The sequence below is a fragment of the Lithobates pipiens genome, unplaced genomic scaffold (assembly GCF_037356315.1).
Source record: "Lithobates pipiens isolate NorthernLeopardFrog02 unplaced genomic scaffold, aLitPip1_a1.2 Scaffold_30, whole genome shotgun sequence".
Taxonomy (NCBI): Eukaryota; Metazoa; Chordata; class Amphibia; order Anura; family Ranidae; genus Lithobates; species Lithobates pipiens.
The window spans coordinates 52,596,114-52,621,892 of record NW_027507791.1 but is presented as its reverse complement, the minus strand read 5'-3'; the positions used below and the strand labels follow the sequence as shown (position 1 = coordinate 52,621,892).

Sequence of the window (25,779 nt, the reverse complement as noted above, 5' to 3'; positions counted from 1 at the left end):
AGGTATTTAGAAGTGAGTAAAAAAAAAAAAAAAAACTCCAAATGTATTTTTTTTCTTTTTTTTTTCTTTTTTTAATGTACATTAACGATTTTTTTTTTTTTTGGGCGGTGGAACTCCGCTTATAGGTATATAGGTATATATAGTATAGAAATAGTCCAATCACAATTATCGTGTGTGCGCGCCTGCGCTTGTTAATAAAGTTATTTAGAGAATGCCGAGGAAGCGTTGCGGGTGACGTAGGGGGGCGCCGTCACGTCATGCGGGTCATTGGGGAAGCGCCAGACTGCATGCTTCCTGAACTTCCGGTTCCGGTCTGACGTTGGCTCTCCGTAGTCTCGGTGGTGGTGGGCTTTTTTTAATTTTTATTCTGGCGATAGGGGGAGGACGGCTCCCCGGTAGCGGGTGAGTGGACTTGAGGGGGGAGAGGCAATGGTTTACAGGGCTGGTGTGGGCGGCAGAGTCCCCGGGGCTGGTGTTTGGTTGCCCTCAGGAGAGAGGAGACATTGGGGTGTATGATGAGGGGGAATGGCTGTGTGCAGAACATTGGAGAGCCCTGACGTGGGGGGGGGGTCACCTCTCCCCCTGAATGAATGGATAGAGCCCCCCCCCTCCCCAATACATCACCTTCTCATACACAACATTACACTTTCTTTCTGCCTGAAAGTTCACTTTTTGGCTTGTTTTTCTCTTTTTGGATGTAGTTTGACAAAGTTTAGGGGGGCGTCGGTAAATAAGCCATTTATTTACCACCCCTCCCTTAAGCCGCAATGGCAGCAGACGGCAGTGTTTACATGGCAAAAAACAAAATCTATCCAACATGTTGCACTCACTGGGCGACAAGCCTGACAGACCCGACTCATTCATATGAATGGAGAAGTGCAGAAGCTTCATTGCTGTTTCATGGAGAAAAAAAAAATGGGGGTGAAACAAGCGTTTATCACCTCTGAAAAGCGACCCCCCCGTGTTTGGGTTGCTCTTCAGAGAAGTGATGGGATTAAAGCAGAAGTAAACCGACTTAGAAGTTTCGAAAACCAGTTGCATTCCCGGCACGTGATGGTAACGCTCCCATTGGTTGTGCTCTCAACCAAACTGTCTTACCGGCCAATGGCTGGTGTCATAACTGATCACATGGGCAGCATTGTGGCAGTTGTAGATTAAACAGAGGCAAAGATGGAAGTTTCCGTGGCTGAAAACGATTGGGGGGGGGGGTTACTTACACTTTAGGGGCAATTCCAGTTTTTTGTTTTTGTTTCCCTGCATCAAAAACGCATGGAATGTAGGTTGTATGGTTTTCAATGGCATAGTTCACACCAGTGCTTGCAGTTCCAGAAAAAAAAAAAAGGTAGAACCTGCTGCATTTTTCCTGCACTGGACTGTACTGGAACACTGTAAAACGCATCAAAAACGCACCGCAGCACACGTCCTGATGTCAGGTTAAGAAAATAGAGGGGAAAAAAATGCACTGGACTGTATCAAAAAAACGCGCATTCAGAAAAGCATCTGGAATGTATTCGGGCTGCGTTTCTATGGTGTGAACTGGCCACCAAGGCATTCACACTTGTTGCGCCGACCTTGGAGTGCAACTTTGGTGATACTTGGATACGACTTTGACCAATGATAGTGCACAACTGTTGCATTGTATAACATTTCAGGTGCGACTTTCATGCAAGTTTTGAGGGTTAACATTGAAGTGTATACTCCTCAAGTTGCATGAAAGTAGTGCATGGATCACTTTGAAGTTGCTGCAACTTTAAGCCGCATATATAGGGATGATTATCATTGGGGAAGGACTTGTCATGTGATTTTGATGTCCAAAGTCGCACAAGTGTGAATGGGGTCTAAACCATGATGCTGCCCATGTGATGAGGTATGACACCAGCCATTGGACGGTAAGACAGCTTTGGTTGAGAGCACAACCAATGGGAGCGTTAAATTGCCATCACGTGACATTATCTTGCAGCTTACCTATTCTTAGATTTGTGTTTTTCGCAGGGTGGATTTGATTTAAATCAAGTTAATTTAAATCGCTTGTAAAATGTCTTGATTTTAAATCAAATTTTTTTAAAGAGCAACTGTCATCTCTGCCCTGCATCCACCTGCTCTGGCCCGCTGTTGGCCCCCCTGCTCTGGCCCGCTGTTGGCCCCCCCTGCTCTGGCCCGCTGTTGGCCCCCCCTGCTCTGGCCCGCTGTTGGCCCCCCCTGCTCTGGCCCGCTGTTGGCCCCCCCTGCTCTGGCCCGCTGTTGGCCCCCCCTGCTCTGGCCCGCTGTTGGCCCCCCCTGCTCTGGCCCGCTGTTGGCCCCCCCTGCTCTGGCCCGCTGTTGGCCCCCCCTGCTCTGGCCCGCTGTTGGCCCCCCCTGCTCTGGCCCGCTGTTGGCCCCCCCTGCTCTGGCCCGCTGTTGGCCCCCCCCTGCTCTGGCCCGCTGTTGGCCCCCCCCCTGCTCTGGCCCGCTGTTGGCCCCCCCTGCTCTGGCCCGCTGTTGGCCCCCCCTGCTCTGGCCCGCTGTTGGCCCCCCCCCTGCTCTGGCCCGCTGTTGGCCCCCCCCCTGCTCTGGCCCGCTGTTGGCCCCCCCCCTGCTCTGGCCCGCTGTTGGCCCCCCCCCTGCTCTGGCCCGCTGTTGGCCCCCCCCCTGCTCTGGCCCGCTGTTGGCCCCCCCCCTGCTCTGGCCCGCTGTTGGCCCCCCCCCCTGCTCTGGCCCGCTGTTGGCCCCCCCCCTGCTCTGGCCCGCTGTTGGCCCCCCCCCTGCTCTGGCCCGCTGTTGGCCCCCCCCCTGCTCTGGCCCGCTGTTGGCCCCCCCCCTGCTCTGGCCCGCTGTTGGCCCCCCCCCCTGCTCTGGCCCGCTGTTGGCCCCCCCCCTGCTCTGGCCCGCTGTTGGCCCCCCCCCTGCTCTGGCCCGCTGTTGGGGCCCCCCCCCTGCTCTGGCCCGCTGTTGGGGCCCCCCCCCCTGCTCTGGCCCGCTGTTGGGCCCCCCCCCCCCTGCTCTGGCCCGCTGTTGGGGCCCCCCCCCCTGCTCTGGCCCGCTGTTGGGGCCCCCCCCCTGCTCTGGCCCGCTGTTGGGCCCCCCCCCCCCTGCTCTGGCCCGCTGTTGGGCCCCCCCCCCCTGCTCTGGCCCGCTGTTGGGGCCCCCCCCCTGCTCTGGCCCGCTGTTGGGGCCCCCCCCCTGCTCTGGCCCGCTGTTGGGGCCCCCCCCCTGCTCTGGCCCGCTGTTGGGCCCCCCCCCCTGCTCTGGCCCGCTGTTGGGCCCCCCCCCCCTGCTCTGGCCCGCTGTTGGGCCCCCCCCCCCTGCTCTGGCCCGCTGTTGGGCCCCCCCCCCCCTGCTCTGGCCCGCTGTTGGGCCCCCCCCCCCCTGCTCTGGCCCGCTGTTGGGCCCCCCCCCCCCTGCTCTGGCCCGCTGTTGGGCCCCCCCCCCCCTGCTCTGGCCCGCTGTTGGGCCCCCCCCCCCCTGCTCTGGCCCGCTGTTGGGCCCCCCCCCCCTGCTCTGGCCCGCTGTTGGGCCCCCCCCCCCTGCTCTGGCCCGCTGTTTATTCTCCGTCAGTCCCATTCACTTGAATGGGACGGCTGGTGATGCAGCAGTGACACACCAAGGTGAAGGATGTGGCAGCAGCAGGTGAGTGGATGCCCGCTAACAGGCGCCGCCATGATGGATCTGAAATGACAGGTGCTCTTTAAGCACTTAAGGACAGAGCCTCTTTCTGAGATTTGTTTACAAGTTAAAAACCTTTATTTGCTATAAAATTACTTGGAACCCCCAAACATTATAAATGTTTTTTTCTAACATCCTAGAGAATAAAATGGCGGTAGTTGCAATTGTTTGTCACGCCGTATTTGCGCAGCCGTCTTACAAGCACACCTTTGTTGGGGAAAAAAAATACTTTTTTTTTTTTTTTTTTTTTTTACCACTTCGCATCCAGGCCAATTCTGACATTTCTCTCTTACATATAAAATTCATATTTTTTTTTTGCTAGAAAATTACATAGAACCCCCAAACATATGTTTTTTTTTTTTTGGACATACATGCATCCCTATGGGATAGCGGGTGTCAGCGAACGAACATCACTGACACCCGATATCGTCCGTCTCCACTATGGTCCGATTCTGCAGACGGGGGAAAATCCTATTTTTCTATCCATCAGCAGAGCGGATCGAATGAACACGGACAGACGGTCCGTATTCATCCGATCCCCCATAGAGGAGAACGGAGAGCTGACAGGATGCAGATCTGTGCAGGGACCGCCCGTCATCTGCCGGCTCAGCGGGGATCAAAGGAGCGATCCCCACTGCGCAAACGGATGTTCACTGGGTGGATCATCATGGATCTGTCCCATGTGAAAGGGGCCTTATTCTTGCTGGTAGTTAGAATCTATAATATTTGCAGAAGTTTCCTATTTAGAATAATAAGCTGTCAGGTTAGTAAAACAGCGATATCAGAACTGATTCAGTCATACAGTTTGTAGTGTACATGGATTTGCAAAACAATGGGATAAAGGGATTTTCCTGGACTTTGTTTTATCTCACGGTTACTGTGAAATTGAGGGAATGGATCAATGCAGTGCATGTTATCTCCGCTTGGATTCATTGAATGAGTTTACCAAAAATGTAAATATTGCAGAATATACAGCCTCATTCTACATAACTAAGCTCCATTTCATGCTGAATAAATTAAAGGATTAATGCAGGGATATGCAATTAGCGGACCTCCAGCTGTTGCAGAACTACAAGTCCCATGAGGCATAGCGAGACCCACAACCATGACACCCAGAGGCATGATAGGACTTGTAGTTTTGCAACAACTGGAGGTTCGCTAATTGCATATGCCCGGATTAATGTATCTTAACCACTTCCCGCCCAAGGTACGTCCAGGGACGTCCTTGACTTTCCGGGGGTATATCTGAATGATGCCTGAGGCCACAGACATCATTTAGATATCGGCGTTTTCAGTCGGCGATTCCCTGCACCATAAGAACGATCATAGCGGCTGTTCTGCCGCTTGATCGTTCTTGCGTCCCCTCCCGCCGCCCTCCGGTGCTTCTACCGACTCACCGCTTCCATCGGTGAGTCGGTCACAGGATACGCCGGCCCCCGGATAATACCATAGAGATTTTCGGCGGACCAGATCGTCCCCAGAGTCTCTGATTGTTCGGAGGCCGGGCGCGATGTTATGACGTCACGCCCGGCCTCTGCATTCAAAATAACGGCGCTGATTTGGCTAGGAAGGCAGGATCGTTAATTTATTTTAGGCTTCCGAGCCTAGAGGTGAGATATGGGGTCTTATTGACCCCATATCTCACTGTAAATATGTCCGATCGTGCCATATTCCTATTACAAGGGATGTTTACATTCCTTGTAATAGGAATAAAAGTAATCAATTTTTTTAAGTGTCAAACTAAAAAAATAAAAGTAAAATAAACAATAAAAAAAATGAAAGCGCCCCTGTCCCCGTGAGCTCGTGCGTAGAAGCGAACGCATACGCAAGTCCCGCCCACATATGAAAACGGTGTGCAAACCACACATGTGAGGTATCGCCGCAAACGTTAGAGCAATAATTCTAGCCCTAGACCTCCTCTGTAAAGCAAAACATGTAACCAGTAAAAAAATTTAAAGCGTCGCTTATGGGGATTTTTAAATATCAAAGTTTGGCGCCATTCCACGAATTGGGCTAACTTTACTGTTTTTTTTTTTTTTTTTTTTTTTTTTTAAGCATGAAACTTTTTTTTTTTTCTGAAAAAAAACGTGTTCGTAAAAAATTTGGCGCAAATACCGTGCGAGATAAAAAGTTGCAACAACCGCCATTTTATTCTCTAGGGTCTTTGCTAAAAAAAAAACATATATAATGTTTGGGGGTTCTATGTAATTTTCTAGCAAAAAAATGATGAATTTTACATGTAGGAGAGAAATGTCAGAATTGGTCTGGATGCGAAGTGGTTAAAATGGAAAACTATCCTCTGATTTTTACTCCAAAAGCATTTTATTAAAATAAAGTTGATGAAGATTAAAAAATCTACTTTTAAATAATAAAAAAAAAAATCCTTGATTTCAGCCATACAGATTGTAGGGCTAAATTCGCATTGCATGTGATCTGTACAGCAATGCGAAATGCATGCGCTTGTCTGTGTGCGCACCAGTGTGAACCCAGCCCACAATAATCCATGTTTATTGGGAGAGTGAAATTCCATTTTAACACCCAAAAGAGATAAAAGCTGCAGTCGCCTGTAAAGCTTCCTATTTGTTTTTCAGCTATTGGAAAAGCGCTCGGCCTCCTCGGTGTAAATATGTCTCTTTCTAAGAGGGAACTGGAAGATTTGAAGCCATGGGTAGAGAAGACGGTGAAAGGATTGGTGGGCATCCCAGAGCCCACTTTGGTCACGGCAGCCCTGAACTGTGTTGGCAAAGGAATGGACAAAAAGAAAGCGGCTGGTAAGTCTTCCTTTATTGGTATGCTTTTAAGGCCAGGTCACACCAAGTGTGGTGCAGGAAACGCACATTTTCCACATGGCACCAGAACACACCACTTCCTGTAGATGCCAGGTGGGTACCATTATGTCTTAGGGCATCCCCATACCTCTTGCAAATGGTGCATTTGAGGCCATGAGTCCACATATAAACAAGCAAATCAATCGGCACAAAAATATCTAACATAAAACACCCGCTGAACACTGAGGGACGATATATTAAATCCCAATAATTCAATATAATACAAGCAGTGCAGCGCATATACAAACCAAAACACATAGATAAAAATGATGATAAAAAAGCCAGTGTTCAAATATTCACAAAATGTGTCCAAAAACATGGTGGTCCTATGGACAACAGACAAGGTGATCATGTGACTAACCGCTTACCTCAGCATGTGGACCCCTGAGTAAATCGGTCAGGTCACATAAACAGTCCCTTCACAAGGCAAGTATGCTGATCCACTAGATGGCTGAAACGCTGGGAATAGATATATGCTGATAACAGATCCCCCGTATTTAATTTGGGAATGCATCTGATCACACCAAGATCAGAGACATCTTGAGCAGAGGAGACATCTGGGTTCTAATAGACTCCAGCTCTCTCCATAAAGAGTACCTGTCACTGCCTATTGCTGTCACGAGGGAGGTTTACATTCCTTGTGACAGCAATAAAAGTGATCAAAACTTTTTTGTTTTTTTAAACAGTATAAAAATGTAAGCACCCCCATGCTTGAGTGCAAAGGTAAACGCACAGGTTGGTCCCGCACGCATATGTGCAGTATTGCCGTGAATGTCAGAGCGAGAGCACTACTACTAGCACCAGACCAACTCTGTAGCGCTAAACTAGAAACCTGTAAAAGTTTTTAAAGCGTCGCGCATGGAGATTTTTAAATACTGTCGTCTGTCGCCATTCCATGAGCATGTGCAGTTTTCAGGTGGGTTATATGTTGGATATATATTTACTCAGCGTAACATCCTCTTCTATATTTTACCAAAACATTGGGTGTTATATTTGCGTGTATAAAAATTGACGTATGTTAGTTCCAAGGAATTTGCGTTTGAAAAGCAGCAGTGCGAATACCATGTGGCATAAAAAGTCTCAAAACCCACCATTTTATTCTCTAGGGTCTTTGCTAAAAATATATATAATGTTTGGAGGTTTGAAGTAATTTTCTTGCAAAAAATAGATATTTGCTAGTAAACAAGTGTCAGAAAAAGGCCCGGTGTTCATGTGGTTAGGGTGTGAATTAATGAATTGTTTTAGGTCTATGACTCACTAGTGAAGCAAGGATGGGGATGATGGTGCCCAGAGCTTTACATATATAAATGCATCTGTTCTGTGTGTTGGGATGATTAGTCGTTCATCACTCTGTGATTAATCATATAATTATTGTCTTTGTTTAAGAAGCCATTTCTAATATCGCCGTTCTCCTACAGACCATCTGAGGCCGTTCCTTGATGATTCCACAATGCGTTTTGTTGACAAGCTGTATGATGCTGTCAAGGAAAGCCGAGGATCTTCGAGGCATTCAAAATCGAGCAGTGAGAGAAGCAGAAAGCGAGAAATGAAGGTATGGGGTTTACTGGGATCACATTATTTACAAAGAGCTGATGTTTCAGTCCATTGAAGCAACGTTGTTACAAAAATTCTTCAGGTACTGCCACACCCAAAGGATGGTCTGTTCTGGCACTATTTTGGGCAATTCCTGGGCATGTTGAAGCTTGCTGGCCCCTATTTGCCACCTGCATGTTCCATTTGGTTAGTGATGCAGCCCATCGTAGGGATGGGCAAATAGAAATGTCTGGGAAGCGTCAAAGTGTCAGGCCTTTTCAGAGTAGGCCAATATTTGGTTGCGACATTGGGACTTGGGATGTTACTGCAGATCTCAGCATAAATGAGTACACCCCTTTTTTTTTTTTTTTTTTTTTTTAAAGTAAGATTTTAATCAATGAATCAATCTCAATGAACACAAGAACAATTTTTTTAACATTTTTACAAAACTAAGTTTTATAGAACATTTGTTTAGCTCATTATATGAAAGTAAGGTTAATCGTATAACTTGGATTACAAAATCTTCAGTTTTACTCAAATTAGTTGATGCACAAATGAATATACCCCACAACAAAAACGACTAAATCTAATATATTTTGTATGACCTCCATGATTTGTAAGGACAGCACCAAGTTTTCTAGGCATGGAATAAACAAGTTGGCGAAATATTGCAACCTCTATCTTTTCCCATTCTTCACGAATGACCTCTTTTAGAGCCTGGAATGCTGGATGGAGAGTGATGCTCAACTTGTCTCTTCAGAATTCCCCATAGGTGTTCCATGATTGGGTTCAGATCAGGAGACATGCTTGGCGACTGAATCACTTTCACCTTGTTCTTCAGAAATGCAATACTGGCCTTAGATGCTTGTTTTGGATTATTGTAGAAAAAAATTATGCGCTATACAAAAATCTCATATTGAGTTATTAACCATTTCAATACCGGGCACTTTCGCACCTTCCTGCCCAGGCCAATTTTCAGCTTGCAGTGTTGTCGCTATTTAAATGACAATTGCGCAGTCATGCTAAACTGTATCCAAACTAAATTTTTATCATTTTGTTCCCACAAATAGAGCTTTCTTTTGGTGGTATTTGATCACCTCTGTGATTTTTTTTTTTTTTTTATTTATTTTTTTTTTTTTTTGTGCTAAACGAATAAAAAAAAAAACAATTTTGAAGAAAAAAAAAGTTCCTTGGTTTTTGTAAAAAAAAAAAAAAAAAAAAAAGTTCTTTCACTGATGGGCACCGATGAGGTGGCACTGAAAGGCTGCACTGATGGGTGCTTATGGGTGGCACTGAAAGGCATCACTTATGGGCACTGATGGCTGGCACTGGATTTCACTGGGCATCACTGGCAGGCATTTTTCAATGGTACTGATTGGCAGCTGCCTGGGCACTGATTGGCATTTCCCTGGTGGTCTAGGGTGGCATACCTGGTGGTCCTGGGTGGGCATTCAAGGGGGGGGGGGCTGCGCTGATAAGCAATCGGCACAGACCCTCCCATCAGGAGAGCAGTCGATTGGCTCTTCTCTACTCGCATCTGTCAGCACATCAACGGCTCTTCCTGTTTACTTCGTGATCAGCCATGATTGGACATGGCTGATCACATGGTAGAGACGGTCAGAGACTCTTTACCTAGATTCGAGTTGCAGTGTGTCAGAATGACACACCGCAACAACAATGTCCACGATGCGCACCCCCTGGGGCGCACGGCAGCTTGATATTCTGGCGACGTCATATGACGTCCGGACAGGATAACACAATTTTGCCGATGTCCTATTGCTCTATGGTGGGCTTAAAGTGGTTAAATCTAATTTTAGAAGACACAAACCCGTGATAAGCTATTGAAATCAAAAAAGAAAACCTCCCACCTCATGCGTGCAGTCACTACAGGAAATATAGACTCTTACCAGAGAGCCTGGACCCTTTATTATGAAGGGTCCAACAGGATTGATGTAACAACAATCTTTGCCAGGGTCATCGGCTGGAGATGTGTCCTCAGATCAAACGGGGTATAAGCAGGATTTTCAAACCAAGCTCCATCCACCCCACAATCAGATTGATCACATTCTGATCACAAAATGAAAGAGATGCCAGATAGTGTAAAATACCAAAAGGTTTAATATAAAGTATTGCGCTTACATTAGTACAGGTAAAACCAGCGTTGTGTACACGGCCGCCTTAAGATATCAAGGCACTGTGCTAACAAACGCGATGGCGAGAAACGGCTCCTAACGTGACTGGTTTCATCACAGAAGGACTACTTCTGGGGCATGGAATTATTGTCATGATGGGAAAGTGCACAGCGACCAAGGGCATACTGCAAAACAGATTACATTTTTACCCACGCTATAGATAGTATACACAAGGTAGGCGGGTCTAGTTTTAAATTCCCAGGTTCCATCAATGTTGCATGCAAAAAACATGGGAATACATTTTTTTTTTTTGGACTGGGTAGGAACGACTGGCAGTTGTGCCCCCCCCCCCCCCCATCCTGAATAATGTTGCAGCTATGATGTCATAAAAGAGAATTGTACATCGGGGTCTGAGAGTCAGTCAAACTCCCCAAATCTTTAAGGAATTGCACGTTTTCTAGCTTAATTCTTTGACTTTTTTTTTTTTTTTTTTCCAGATTTGGTCCCTAAATTTTTTTTTTTTTTTTTTTTATAGTGGTATCCAAAGTGATGCAGACCTGCTTCTTTGAAAGCGAGTTAACAATGGCTGCTACTAAATTTCTATGGTTAACAGTATGCTAAACTAACAAGAAAAGGTTAATAATAAAGCTAGACTGATTAAACAAATTAAAATCAGCGTATGGCCGTCCCCGTTCAACAGAAATTATTCATTCATTTGACTTTAATTGAAGGGATATGCTGGAAAACTTTTGGTGGGTTCTGGTTGTCAGAATACAATGTCCTGGTGTGGGGCTTTCTCAGTTTTCCTCATTTGTGTGGATGGAGGAATCCCTGTTTAGTGCCCCCCGTCAGCCTGGTGAGCGGGAAAAAAAAAAAACCTGTACATGGCCTGCTGATGTCCATTCACGTGTGTGTTTTTTTTTATTTTTATTTTTTTTTTTTAAAGAAACTTTTCAAATGATTGTCATTCTGTTTACTACTTTGTACTGATAAGTATTGCAGTTCCAGCACCTCTTGGATTTATCCCCTTATCAGAAGGTGGTCACAAATGGCTCCTTATTTCTCTTTGGAAATGTTTACACCTTGGCACAAGTTAGCTAATATACCCCTAAAAAAGAAGTAACGAACCATCAGCTTTTTTGGTGCCCTAAATTATCAAGATGTTAGACTTCTTAAAGGTGCCATGTGCCATTTAGAATGTATTGATTGGCAGCTGAACGCTATATTACCTACTAAGGCAAAGGGGGGGGGGTGTGATTCCTCAGTTGAAAAGATTTGCTGGATTCAAGTAAATGTTTTCCTATTTCAGGAAGTGTTTGGGGATGACGAATCTAGGGAGTCCTCTCATTCGAAGCGGAAACGGGTGCCACGTTTTGAGGAAGTCGAAGATCCAGAAGTGATCCCAGGTCCCCCATCTGAGAGCCCTGGTATGCTGACCAAGATGCAGGTAAGCTGGTTAGTGTGTGTAAAACCCATGCACTGGTGACATCACTGCCTGCTACTCATGTAAATATCTGCCAAGAGGTGCACGTTTAGAAGATATTGTACAGAAGAAACGTGAGCTTGGTTGAAAAATCAACACCATATCCCTAATATGAAACTAGAGAACCAAAGTATAGAAATGGGACTTTAAAAGTGTGGAAACCTTCTCTAAATGATTACCAGTGTACAAACATTTAATTTCAAAAGTTTATTTCAAAATTGGTTAAAAGGTAACATGGGTGGGTATGTACCCCTAAAACAGCTTCCACATCTCAGACAAAACACCTCTGTAAATGGAGGTCCTTCCCTATGAATATTAGAAGAGAAATCTAGTTGATATACAATAAATACATAAATTATTGCCACATATGGTATGGATACATCGCCCCAACACATTTTTTGCTTTATCAGCTGACTCGGAGGGTGCAGTTAGGGTTGGTAAATCAGTTTGTCCCTGGAGGATCCAGTGAGTGCAGTAATTTTCCCAGTGTGACCGAGCGCAAGGCAGGTATATGATGATATCCGAGTGACACTAGGTGGATGTGTCCTGGAGCAGCAGCTATCATTTTTGAGTTATTGGTCTGTCAATTGTACTTGTTCCTTTTTCGAGTTTCTGCATTAGCATGTTACTTGAAATCTGAAGTTTACTATGGGATATAGACAGGCAAGTGCCTTTTGGATTTGACCAACTGAGAAGCCATTTTGTTTCCTCTTTTTCGATGGACTATGTTCATGGCTCCCTGGTGGTTTTTTTTTCCCCGGTCTGTGATCTCCACCTAGTGTCTCTTGGATACCATCAAATACCTGCCTTGCGCTTGGTCACACTGGGAAAATTTCAGTGCACTCGCTTTATTCTCCAGAGACAAGTTCTGTTTTATATTCTCAACCCTAACTGCACCCTCCGAGTCCCTGAGGAAGCCGATAAAGCAAAACGTGTTGAGTGAGTTATCCTTTCCATGTGTGAAAAAGTATTTTTGATGTATGCATTTTATATCAGCTAGGTCTCTCTTCTAATATCCATAGGGAAGAACCTCCTATTTACAAGGGTGTTTTTGTTTTGAGATATGGGTTGTGGAAGATTTTCATGTTTTTAGGGGTACACACCCCCCATGTTACCTTTTTATCCAATTTTTGTAATAAATAAACCTTTTAATTGTTTGTATACTGGTAATCATTCTGAGAGAAGGTTTCAACACCTTTAACCACTTGCCCACCGCCGGCCGTCATATGACGTCTTTGACTTTGTGGCGGTATATCTGAATGATGCCTGCAGCTACAGGCGCCATTCAAATATTGTTTTTTTTTTTTGTTTGTTTTTTTTTTTTTTTTTTAGACGTGATTCCCTACACCGTAAGAATGATCATAGCAGCTGGTCAGCTGCTTGAGTGTTCTTGTGAGAGGGGACGTCCCCTACCAGCGCCCTCCGGTGCTTCTACCGACTCACCGTTTCCATTGGTGGGTGGGAGAACGGATTCGCTGGCCCCGGATGTTTACCATAGAGATTTCTGGTGGACCAGATGGTCACCAGAGTCCCTATGATCGTTTGGAGATTGGTTCGGTGATGTCATAACATCCCACCCGCCCTCCGCATCAAAACAGCGCCGCCTCTATCTTGGCTGGGAAGCCGAGATCGTTTTTTTTTTTTTTTTTTTTTTTTTCAGCTATCCCAGGCTAGAAGTGAGATGTGGGTTCTTATTAACCCCATATCTCACTGTAAAGAGGACCAAATCATGCCATGTTCTTATTACAAGGGATATTTACATTACTTGTAATAGGAATAAAAGTGATCAAAATTTTTTATTTTTTTAAGGTGTCAAACTAAAAAATGTTAAAATAAAAGTAACAAAAAAAAAAAAATGTAAAGCGCCCCTGTTCCCATGCGCTCGCACACAGAAGCAAACGCATACGCAAGTCCCGCCCACATATGTGTTCAAACCACATATGAGGTATGTTGGCGTGAGAGCAATAATTCTAGCCCTAGACCTCCTCTGTAACTCTAAACATGTGACCAGTAAAAAAATGTAAACGTCGCCTATGGGGATTTTTAAGTACAGAAGTTTGGCGCCATTCCACGAGCATGTGCAATTTTGAAGCGTGACATGTTGGGTATCTATTTACTCTGCGTAACTTCATCTTTCACATTAGGCAAAAAAATTGGGTTAGCTTTACTATATATTTATTTATTTTTTAACCGCGTTTGAAAAATTGCTGCGCAAATACCGTGTGAGATAAAAAGCAATGACCGCCATTGTATTCTCCAGGGTCTCTGCTAAAAAACAAAACAAAAAAAAAAACATATTTGTGGCTTATATGTAATTTTCTAGCAAAAAATTATTAATTTTTACATGTAGGAGAGAAATGTCAGAATTGACCTGGTTGGCAAGTGGTTAAAGTTCCATTTGTATACTTTGGTTCTCGAGATATTTATTGTACCTACTTTTTATAGGCTTACCTGAATGGAGGATCAATTGGGTCGGACTGATCGTGTGAACGGGGCTTAAGGCTGCTTTCACACTGATGCGCTACGGTTTACCCACCTGTGGCTTTCCTGCAGGTAAGCTGCACTTTGCCATAGACTGTTATATCTTGCAGGAGTGGTACATTTTCTGAAAGCTCACCAAATAACAGAAGTCTATGGCTTTGTGCAGGTAACCCACAGGCGCACTGCACCTTCGGATCAGTTTGAAAGCAGCCCAACTCCCCCCTTAACCACTGCAAAGCAGATATGTCAAAATTTACACAGATTTTAGTCAAAACGTCCCTTTAATAAGCCTTCCATTCAGGTATAGTCAGCCATTGCTGTTCCAGGCAGAGTGCATTTGGCATCACTCCACCTGTGACAGGAGCCGGCGCTATACAGGAAGTATCGGCTTATGTGGCTCTGCTCCGCGGCCACTTGCTTCATTCACAACACTGACGCTTTGGGATGGCAACCTGCAATCTGTGCTTGCCATCCCAAAAACAGGAGGTCGTGGGCCACTGGACACTCCTGCTCTAGCCCATTCGAAGCAGGAATACAGTTTTTCTAATCTACTGCTTACCTGATGGATCCTTCAGCCAGGATTTGACAGCTATAACACTCACGATGGAATATTAACTGCTGTTCACTTATTTAGGATAGTCTGGGGGACATTTCTGTTATAAGTCTCTGAAGTGTCAATACACCTTTTAGCAGATTGGGAAATGCAGCCGATGAAGGCATACCGACGTGGCTAGCTGGAAGCGGTTCTATTTTGCTGTATGCCTTACTCCGGTGGTAGCAAAAAGGTTAACCAGCAGCCCCTACCAGCTAAACTGCTTCTAGGGGTCTTTTTGAGGGTTTACGTACTATTCAGGCATTTTTACTTGATATGTTTTTAAAACCGATATTAAGGAAAACACTCTCTTATTTGTACGTGCTTAAGTAACACTCCATAAAGTTGTCTCTTTTTTTTTCTTGTTTTGTAGATTAAACAAATGATGGAAGTGGCAACCCGACAGATTGAAGAGAGGAAGAAACAGCTGAGCTTTGTCAGTCCTCCAGCAGTGGTATGACTTTGATATTTATTTTGTTTTAGCGTCACTGTCATGGGTTATCATTGTATGAAAATACTACAAAGCATAGTACTTACAAAAGGGCTCATCGGGCAATTCAGTCACTGTATGCGACTAATTTCTCAAAGGATACAAAGGTGTTTAATGGGATTTGTATTGATTTAATTTTTATTTATTTTTTTTCTCATTTTCATTTGTATTGGTGGATACTTGAAAAAGTCATCAGATTTTTTCCTTGTTAACACTTATGCCCCGTACACACAATCGGACTTTCCGACAACAAAAACCGTGGATTTTTGTTCGAAGGTTGTTGGCTCCAAATTGTCTTGCATACACACAGTCACACAATGTTGGCCAACAATTACAAATGTAGTGACGTACGTGATATCTCCATTACGAATGCTTTACAAGACCGATCGCTTCCGGCTCGATTCCGAGCATGCGTTTACTTTTGTGCTCTGGACTTGTGTACACACGATCGGAAAGTCCGACAAAGATTTGTTGGCGGAAAATTTGAGAACCTGCTAGCCAACATTTGTTGAATTTGTGGAAAGTCCACCATCAAATGTTCGATGGAGCATACACATGGTCGGGCTTTCTGCCAACAAGCTCACATCCTACATTTGTTGGGAAAATCCGATCGTGTGTACGGGGCATTTCCCTCATGTAGCACTTTTGTTTTGTGTTCTAGTTTTGAATTGAAGCTGAGCTACTGTGGTTGATGGCATGCTTCCCTCCCCCCGTTGCTGTTCATACACACTGCTCCTAGAGAGACAAATGTGAAATGAGTGCTGATTGACGGAGCTCATTTGGGGCAGAAGGCACAAAAGCAACATTTTTGGCACAGCAAGGGGAGGAATCGGCACAGGTTATATGAATGCCAATAGTAAATGCTCGTAAACATTCCCCTGCACATACAGTTTTCAGTCAGTGCTAGCGGGGCTGTGTAATTGATCAGCTGGCTGTGCTAGTTAACAGCCACTGCAAACCAGGCAGTGTGTGGAAAGCAAAGTGAGACTCTAACAGAGGGGCTTTAGCACTGTGCTGTTGCTTCTCCATAGGAACTCCCATAAATTGGGCATCAGCCTTGGATGGTGCGGACAGCTAGCACTGACAGAGGTGCTTTTAGTGCCAACCATAGCATGGATAACTACATACACTTGGCACCCTGGGGTATTCAGCAAGAATTTTAAGGTTTGAGAGCAAGGGGGGGGGGAGGGGGGGCTGTATTTGACGGCACGCAGCGGGGAACACCAGCTATTGAAATGAAAGCTGTGATGTTCCCGGCGCTGTAATCAAACAGGCGGCAGCTTTCCTCTCTTCTACGATATAGGAAGCCCCCCTGATAGGCACCACCAGGGGTGGGGGCGGAGCCCCGACCAGGCCTGTCCCATTTTTGGCTCCATTATCGGCTGTTTATTTCTTTCGGCACATTGCCGAAAAGGCCATTTTCGGTCAAAATGTTTCGGCGGCCGAAATTTCAGTGCATCCCGAATTTTATCTGATGGTTACTTTGATATTGTGTGAATGCATCAATGCACTGCATGTTATCTCAGCTTGTAGAGCTTGGATTCATTGAATGAGTTTACCAAAAATGTAAACATTGCAGAATATACAGCCTCATGTTGCATAACTAAGCACCATTTCATGCTGAATAGACTGGGGGGGGGAGGCGGGTTAGTGAGACCTGTAAGTTTACTGAAAATCGGGTCTGCTGTCCTACCAGGGGCAGTTCATTTTGGTGTGGTAGACTTGTGCTAGTCTTAGGATGGATAGAAAAAAAAATTTGCAGGTAAAACCGCCCCCTTATATGCATTTAATTTGTGTATTTAGCCGTTTGCCTGGAGTTTAGCTTTAACATTTGTTTTTCTTTTTTTGTTTGCACAGTCCAAAATTTCATCCTCCCAGCCTGAACGGTCTTCCATTGGTAACACCATCCAGCCATCCCAAGCTGCCACATTTATGAATGACGCAATTGAGAAGGCCAGAAAAGCGGCTGAACTTCAGGCCCAAATCCAAGCCAAGCTGGCATCAAAAATTGACCTTTTAGGAACTGCCAATATGGTGGGCTTGGCCAACTTGCATGCCATGGGAATTGCTCCCCCGTGAGTACCTTAAACTTCACTGCCACTCCAATAGGGGTCAGACCTCAATGATGGGGTTGTTGTTGCAGACACTGACACCAGTGTCTGGTTATTATTGTGGTCACTGACACCAAAGGTTACTCCAACTTGGATTAAGCAGTCGACTTTCATGTTACTTGATGATTTAAAATATCTATCTTGAAAGCTGTGCAGAATTACTCATATATGTGTTATTGTCCCTTTATAGGAAAGTAGAGTTAAAGGACCAATCAAAACCCACTCCTCTTATTTTGGATGACCAGGGCCGCACGGTAGACGCCACAGGAAAAGAGATAGAGTTGACCCATCGCATGCCCACTTTAAAAGCCAACATCCGAGCTGTAAAGAGGGAACAGTTCAAACAACAGTTGAAGGAGAAACCTTCAGAAGACTTGGAGGCAAACAGCTTTTATGACCCTCGAGTTCAGTTCACGCCTGCGCAGAGGCCGAAACGTGGCTTTAAGTTTTATGAAAAGGGGAAATTCGAGAAAATAGCTCAGAGGCTGCGGACAAAGGTACCTGTACTGAAATCGCCATCTGTCCTGCTCTTTTTATTCATAGATGGTTAACATGTCACTGAAATGCTTGAAGTAAAAATCTCACCTTTGTCAGCTTGTTTGCAGGTGTTCATATTGGTAGGTCCTATATCCATTTTTGTTCTGTGGTGATAGCAGTGAGATGTTAGATTTTCCCTAATTATTTTGTCCAAGTAATAGTGGTCATCAGAGCAAGTTGAGAGTCTCTCCAACAGATACACAAATGGTAATAAAAGGTTTTTAGGACAGGTTTTTACCCTAAAATGGAAAAAAAAATTAGTTTGGATCCTGTTTTTTAACTTTCCTGTTGGAAGATTGTTCTCTAGGCTCCCTGTGAGGTGTGTGATCAACCAGAGCTGGCCAATCACTTAGTAACAGCAGTGTAAAAATTTCTTGTGCAGTGTTTGCAAAGGTAATTTTGTGTGATTTGGGTTTTAAAATTGTTTGTTTTAAACAGGCTCAGCTGGAAAAACTACAGGCGGAAATCTCCCAGGCTGCCAAGAAAACTGGAATCCAGGCTTCCACCAGATTAGCACTTATCGCACCCAAAAAGGAGGTGAAAGAAGGAGAAATCCCAGAGATTGAATGGTGGGACTCCTTCATCCTTCCCACCGGCAGTGAACTGTAAGTGATTGGTAAACAGACTTTAAAGACCTTATGTTGCATTGACCTACACATACTAGCATTGCTAAACTCCTGAACACAGTTCCCAGTTCATGCAAACTATCTGGTTTCAATACAGTTCGCTTACAAAGTTGGAGAAAATACTGTTAACGTAGTCCTATCTCCTGGACAACTTGTTCTAAATTAGTGACTTAAAGCATTTGTTACCCGAAAAGAAAAAAAAATGGATCCTGTCCCTTTTTAAAGCATGTTTCTACAGTAGTACTTTGGATTATGAGCATAAATCGTTCACTCATATATCAAAGCGAGGTTCCCCATAGGAATCGATGGAAACTCAGATCATTCGTTCGTGTCACTGCTAGTGTATGCAGTACCGCATGTGGCCAGAGGTGGGGTGCGCGGAAAACCACTCATGGAACGAGTGGTCTCCGAGCGCGCCTCTAGCGCAACCCCACTTCTGGCCACATGCGGTACTGCACACCCCAGAGGCTTGAATTCTGCTCAACTTGCGAGGCAACACTCGCAAATCGAGTCAGGATTTAAAAAAAGCTCGTATTGCGAAATGCTCATAAACCTCGTTACTCGCAATCCAAGGTTTTACTGTACAGCACAGTGCTTGTGCTGTGTAATGTGACCCCCTGAAATACCTGGCTGATCCTGCCTGGCTATGCCCTCCCCTCTGTAAATTGACCACGGTCTATCAGGGCTGCTGGGCCCTTACACCGTGATCAGTTTACATGCCTCCGTCATCCGTGGTCTCTCCTGTCCTCCCCTCCCTGCTGTTGAAATAACACCTACATCTTTATACTATCCGCGCTGTCTCCTTATTCTGTGTCACGCTATTTGTGTGATTTATTTAAAAAAAGAGAAAAAATGCATTTCAAACCGATGCTCAGGTAAACCGCTCTCTCCTCCTCCCCTGCACTTCCGACTGACGCCAGTGGGGTAGAGGGTCTCCGCTTTGCTCGCTGCAGCTGTCAAACGGTAGAGGAGAGAGCTGGCTGGTCATGTGAGCGCCAAGCGGCACTCTGAAACAAGGTGTATATACTGCATTTTCTTCTTTTTTTTTTTTATAAATCTCACACGCAGGGTAACATAGGATTAGGGAGACGGCACGGATAGTATAAAGATGTTAGAGTGGCTTAACCACTTTAAAGGCATAGTTCACCTTTAATAATTAAAAAATTTACCAACATTAGAAAAATAATCGAAACCTGCAGAACATTGCAACTGCAACAATCACGTTGCAGGTGCAGTGCACAGTCTTTTGTAGACTCTTCCCTAGACGTTACATAACAGAAGGTACGTGCCTTCTGTTATGGAGCTGAAGGAATTTATAAAATGGACTACTAGTATGCTGGCGTGGTCTGTTGAGACCTGGAAATCCCTCTACTGCAGTGGCAGGTGGGACTTGTAGGGACTTGTTCATAGATCTCTGTGAATGATCAGCATGGCTGGAAGGGAAGTCTACAGTGGCAGTCTCTAAAGCCTCCTACACACGGTATGGTTGTTGGCAGGGGATTGTCTGTTGACAGACTGTTGTCCTAAAATCTTGCCTTTAGTACGCGCCTTCTGACAATTGTTGTCCAACTTTTGGCCAACAAATGTTGAATGACAGGCTAGTAAATTTTTGGGCGGACAATGGTTTGACGTCAGATTTTCGTATCGTCAGTACACAAATCCGTCACACAAAAGTCAAAAGTACAAACGCGTATGCTCGGAATCAATGCTCACCCAACACAAAAGTAGCAGAAGGGGCCCAAAGGGTGGCGCTCAAGAGCTGAAACTCCTCGTATGTCACTACGTTCGTGTTTGTCGCACAACAATTGTGTACCGCTTAGTATGCAAGACAAGATCCTGGCACACGCCCTTTTGACAAAAAAAATCAAACGCTCGGTTGGCCAACAATCGTACCTTGTGTTATGAGGCTTTAGGCTGGCCATAGACTAAATGATTTTCTTTCCTGCAACACCTTGATTCCCCCATCAACACAGACAGTGTTATTGGGGGAATCCTTCCCGCCGACTATAACAGCCGCTAGCAATAATAACATGTAAAATCCGGCTGGATTTGTATGCAAATTGATTAACTTGGGTACATTCAGCCTGCCCATGCATTCTTTGAATCTCAGGTTCCTACTGAACTAGCCAAGATTCAGTCTATGGATGACTTTAACCCCTTCCCGCTGAGCGTACACCGATGTGCGTACTCGGCTTTCGGGGGTTATACCGGGATGATGCCGGCAGCTGTAGGCATCATCCCGGTACTGTTTTTTTGAGCTGGTGATCGGCTTTCCAGTTATAACAACCGATGCGGCTAAAAGCCGCTCGGCTGTAATTCTGGAGGAGCGGAAGGGGACATCCCCCCCCCCCCTCCCCCTGCTGATCTCATCGGGGCTCCCTTTCCATCGGGAGCCCCGATCAACAGACCGCCGCTTCTGGCGGCTAGGGATAGACTGGAATGAAGCCGTAAATGGCTTCATTCCAGCCTCCTAATTGTAAACACAGAAGCGACGTCATAATGTCACTTCCCGTTTACTCGGCTGCCAATGGCGCCGGTTTAAAAAAAAATATACAGTATTCAGAATCGCAGAAAACGGCGATCTGAGTACTTTGAAGTGCAAAGGAGGGATTTGGGGGTATTTTAGACCCCCGATCCCTCCATAAAGAGTACCTGTCACCACCTATTACTGTCACAAGGGATGTTTACATTCCTTGTGACAGCAATAAAAGTGATCAAAAAATGTGTGTTTTCTTTTTTTTTTATAAAGCATCGCCGCGAGCTCGCTCAGCAAAGAAAACGCATACGGAAGTCGCGTCTGCATATGTAAACGGTGTTCAAATCACACATGTGAGGTACTGCCACGAGTCAGTGAGAGCAATAATTCTAGCACTAGACCTCCTCTGTAACTAACCTGGTAACAGGAAAAAAAAATTTAAGTGTCGCCTATGGAGATTTTTAGGTACCATAGTTTGTCGCCATTCCACGAGTGCGTGCAATTATAAAGCGTGACATGTTTGGTATCTATTTACTCAACGTAACATCATCTTTCACATTATACAAAAAATTGGGCTAATTTTACGTTTTTTTTTTTTTTTTTTTTTAAATCCATGAAAGTGTCCCTTTTCCCAAAAAGTTGCGTTTTAAAACACCGCTACACAAATACCATGTGACATAAAATATTGCAACAATCGCCATTTTAGTCTCTCTAGATTCTCTGCTAAAAATATATAATGTTTGGGGGTTCTTGGTAATTTTCTAGCAAACAATACAGATTTTAACTTGTAAACGGCAAATGTCAAAAATAGGCTTAGTCGTGAAAGGGTTAATCATCTATGGTGCTGAACTTGAGACCCTTCAGCACCTACTGTGTACTGCCTTCAGGTTTTGGTGCTTACTCAAGCTCTGTGTAAGAAAATTCTTTACCGTTACTACTTGTAGTGTAAATGGCTTTGATTTATTTCTTCCTATCTTACTTTTTTCATTGTTAATCACTTTTCTTGTAGACACCGGCTGTCTTCTGTTGCTTGCCTGCAGTCTGACAGCTTCCTGTAAGATTATTTACCGTATATACTCAAGTATAAGCTGAGGTTTTCAGCACTTATTTTTTTATTTTTTTTGTGCGCTAAAAAAGCCCCCCTTGGCTTATAACTTGAGTCTCCCCGCCTCACTGTGCCCATCTGCAGCCTCATGCAACTGATCTCCTGGCGCTGTGACATGCAGTCTAGTCGGTGGTCGCCCAGTGTAACAAAGCCCTGCCTTCTCCTTGTCTTCGTCCGTGATAGGCAGAACACTGACTCGCTGCTGGGAAACTGAATCGGTGTTCCGCCACGGACTAGGAGGAGGCGGGGCTTTGTTGCACTGGACAGCTGGCGACTGGACTGCATGTCACAGTGCCAGTGTTCTGGAGATCAGGTGCATGCAGCAGGGAGATGAGCAGAGTGAGGCTGCAAATGGGCATTGTTGACCCTCTCTTCCACTTACAGTAGCTGCTGCATATCTCACCCTAGGCTTATACTCGAGTCAATAAGTTTTCCCAGTTTTTTGTGGTAAAATTACCATGTTTCCCCGAAAATAAGACCTAGTGTGATTGTCGGTGATGGCTGCAATATAAGTCCTACCCCCCAAATAAGCCCTACCCTGAAAATAAGACCTACAATGACTTTAACTAGGGTTTATTTGAGGGGGGGGTAGGGCTTATATTGCAGCCATCACCGACAATCACGCTAGGTCTAATTTTCGGGGAAACGGGGTAGGTGCCTCGGCTTATATTCAGGTCGGCTTATATTCGAGATTATACGATATACAGAATAATATTTGAGGCCCATTAAATTTTTCCCAGGACAGGTTTTCTTTAGGCAGTAGGATCATTTTAAGAGACAACTGATTTTATTATTGGAGGGTTTTACCATTCCTATTTTGCAGTAAAGACCTTGAGGTGGGTAACAAATACATTTTTTTTAGATATTTGTATTCATTTTTCTTTTAATGTTCTCTTTAGGAGAGCAGAGGCTTTAGCAGTGCGGGAAGAATTTCATGGAATCACAAATCTTGTGGAACACCCAGCACAGCTTAACCCACCAGGTACAGTCAGTTATCCAGCTTTCCTCGGCTGTGTAGTTTCTCTAGGATGGTTATCTTTATCTTAATACACTGTGTCGTTATCTCAGTTGACAAAGATGCTCCGGTGTCTCTCGGGATTTACCTTACCCAAAAAGAACAAAAGAAATTGCGGCGTCAGACGAGGAGGGAGGCTCAGAAGGAGTTACAGGAGAAAGTAAGATTAGGACTTATGCCGCCACCAGAACCCAAAGGTAAGTGGCAGTGTAGATTTATGAGCTGCTTTGTGTTTATAAAGTCAGTCCAAATTATTATATATTATTTTTGTATATATCATATCAACAGTTTTTTTTGCTTTACTGTAATTAAAGTTTGGTAATGGATACTATAATTTACTTACTTTATGGGGCGGCACAGTGGTGTAGTGGTTAGCATTCTCACTTAGCAGTAAAAAGGGTCGCTGGTTTGAATACCAACCTTCCTGGAGTTTGCATGTTCTCCCTGTGCCTGCGTGGGTTTCCTCCGGGTACTCCGGTTTCCACCGACACTCCATTGAAAAATGCCTTTCTTGGTGCCCACACTGCCACATTCTTCTAAATTTTGCAAGTTCTTGTCTCCCCAAATCCACTAACAAACTGACACTTCAGGAAGTTTCAGTCTCTTTGATCATCCTGCACAGGGGCTGTCAATCGCTTGGATCATCCTGCGCAGCGCTTGCTGTTTCATTGCTGCTTTTCTCATATCCCTGTAGGAAGCGGTAATGTGAGGCCAGAGGGAGAAAACCATAAGATCTGCAGGGGAGATCAATATTCCTGAAAGTGTCAGTTTCTTGGCAGATTTTTAGGATATAAGAAATCTTATCAACCGAGCAACACTAGCTGCCCCTGCAAGAATTTTAAAAGCCTGTTTGTGTTGTCACAGGGAGTAATAAATGTTGTGGCTCCCTACAGTAGTCTTTCTCGACCTTTTCTTAAAGGAGAAGTCCAGCCTGAGCTTGTTTGGCTGGGCTTCTCCTATGGGTCACAGGAGTGCAATTCGTTTTGTACTCATGTGACCCGTTTTCAGCAGAGAGCAGTCTGAAGTCTGATCTCTGCTGATGTCACCAATATCAGTCCGGGCACTGCGTCATCCACACTCTAAAAGTCTGGATCCACCAGGTGCCTGGACTGATGGATCTCTCAGTGAGCCACTGAGAAGGCCGCTCCCTGCCCCTCCACAGCTCAGCTCTTCAGTGAGTGTGGAGGAGCAGAGCAGCAGCTCTCTGCTTGAGGAGAACTGAGCCATCGGTGATGTTCTATGCAAAACCAAACAAAAAAACTGAACCTTTATCGCTTTAAGAAAGCAGAGAACCCTTCCGAAGTATTTCTGATTAGTTGAAATCACCATGCCATGGAGTTTAACCTCAGTGACCCTACAGAGAACAATTGTTTTTTGTTCATTAGAGGACAAAGCAGTCCCATGGACAGTTTAAAAACCTTCCCCAATGCAAATACCTTCATTATACCTCTGTCCCATCCATACCATCTCTTGGGAATTGTAATTCTATTTTCCGGGTGTAAAGTATGAGCAAAAGCTGTCAGTAATGGCAGTGGTGGGAGTAACCAGTAAGGGGAGGATGGCTTTTATTTATTTTCTCTTTAGGAAGAGCCTGATTTTACCCGTAGCAGAATGTCACTAAAGCTGAATCTGTTTTTATAGATGGTCCCTTTTGTAATCAATGTATGTGTTTGAATAGAACTCTAACCAGGTGCCAGTTCCTGTGAATTTTTTATTTTATTTTATTTTTTTTTTAGAAGCATTATCTGTGTTCACAGTTGATCTCCCTTCAAGCCGGTATTTATTTTTATTATTTTTTTTTTCAGTAAGAATATCTAATCTAATGCGAGTTCTGGGAACTGAAGCTGTCCAAGACCCTACAAAAATAGAAGCCCATGTCCGAGCACAGATGGCAAAGCGACAGAAGTAAGTAAACATATTTATTCTTTCTGTTTCTTGTTTTTAGAGCCAATCAAACCAACAAATTAATCAATACATTAGATCAGGGGTCTCCAAACTATGGCCCTCCAGTTCAGAAACTACAATTCCCATCATGCTTAGTCATGTCTGCGAATGTCAGATTTACAATGCCTCATGGGACGTGTAGCTTGGAGATCCCTGCACTAGATGATCCGTAGCCATTACAGAATTGTATTGTGTAGTCACAGTATGTTAGCTTGATTGGCACTACCTAGCAGTTAGAGGGGTTGGGAGAAACCATGTTACACTGGTGTGGGTGCTTTCATCTGTTGGCTTTTATTGTGGTTTAACTTTTTTTCGAAAAGAAAAAAAATACTTGCTATAAGTGCTTAAAAAGTTGTCGCTGGGGTTGGGCTTTATTTTCTAACTCAATGTCCATTTAAAACTTCCATGTTGGTCTAAGATTAGCCTGTCGATGTTGACAAAGCTGCTGTTCAGTTTCATTGTAAAATGAACGGCGTTGCCCTGTTCCTGGGAGTGAAGTAGTTCCACCTTAACAAAGCTGCTACCATACTAGTAGAGTATGCACCAGTCTTTAAGGACCCAAATGGTGAGCTTGTGGAAGCCCTCTCTAGAGCTCTGTTCTTGCTAGCATTACCTGCTCTTCATAACGTACAGAGAAAAATGTCTGTACTTTTTAAACATTTGTAAAAGACTGCTGGTGGTTTTCCAGCTCCTCTCTAATGCCGTGTACACGTGGCCGGACTTTTTGTCGGACTGAACCCTGAAGGACTTTTTCGACGGAGTTCAGCCGAAACGGACCTGTCTA

At 44.7% G+C, this 25,779-nt stretch overlaps 1 protein-coding gene across 2 annotated transcripts in view; it reads left to right on the top strand.

Annotated features, from left to right (window-relative positions):
• Positions 1–276: 276 nt before the first annotated feature.
• The window catches only part of PRPF3 (pre-mRNA processing factor 3), a 41,280-nt gene continuing 15,777 nt past the window's right edge, over positions 277–25,779 (top strand). The window contains exons 1-11 of one of the 2 annotated variants that reach the window (XM_077464223.1): positions 277–402; positions 6,234–6,413; positions 7,889–8,022; positions 11,445–11,582; positions 15,065–15,145; positions 17,039–17,256; positions 17,483–17,789; positions 18,268–18,434; positions 22,936–23,018; positions 23,105–23,248; positions 24,857–24,956. In XM_077464223.1, the coding sequence (XP_077320349.1) occupies positions 6,269–6,413; positions 7,889–8,022; positions 11,445–11,582; positions 15,065–15,145; positions 17,039–17,256; positions 17,483–17,789; positions 18,268–18,434; positions 22,936–23,018; positions 23,105–23,248; positions 24,857–24,956 (1,517 nt within the window). In that variant the 5' untranslated portion in view covers positions 277–402; positions 6,234–6,268. The remainder of the gene's footprint in view (positions 403–6,233; positions 6,414–7,888; positions 8,023–11,444; positions 11,583–15,064; positions 15,146–17,038; positions 17,257–17,482; positions 17,790–18,267; positions 18,435–22,935; positions 23,019–23,104; positions 23,249–24,856; positions 24,957–25,779) is intronic. The other variant, XM_077464224.1, reaches the window with a different exon arrangement.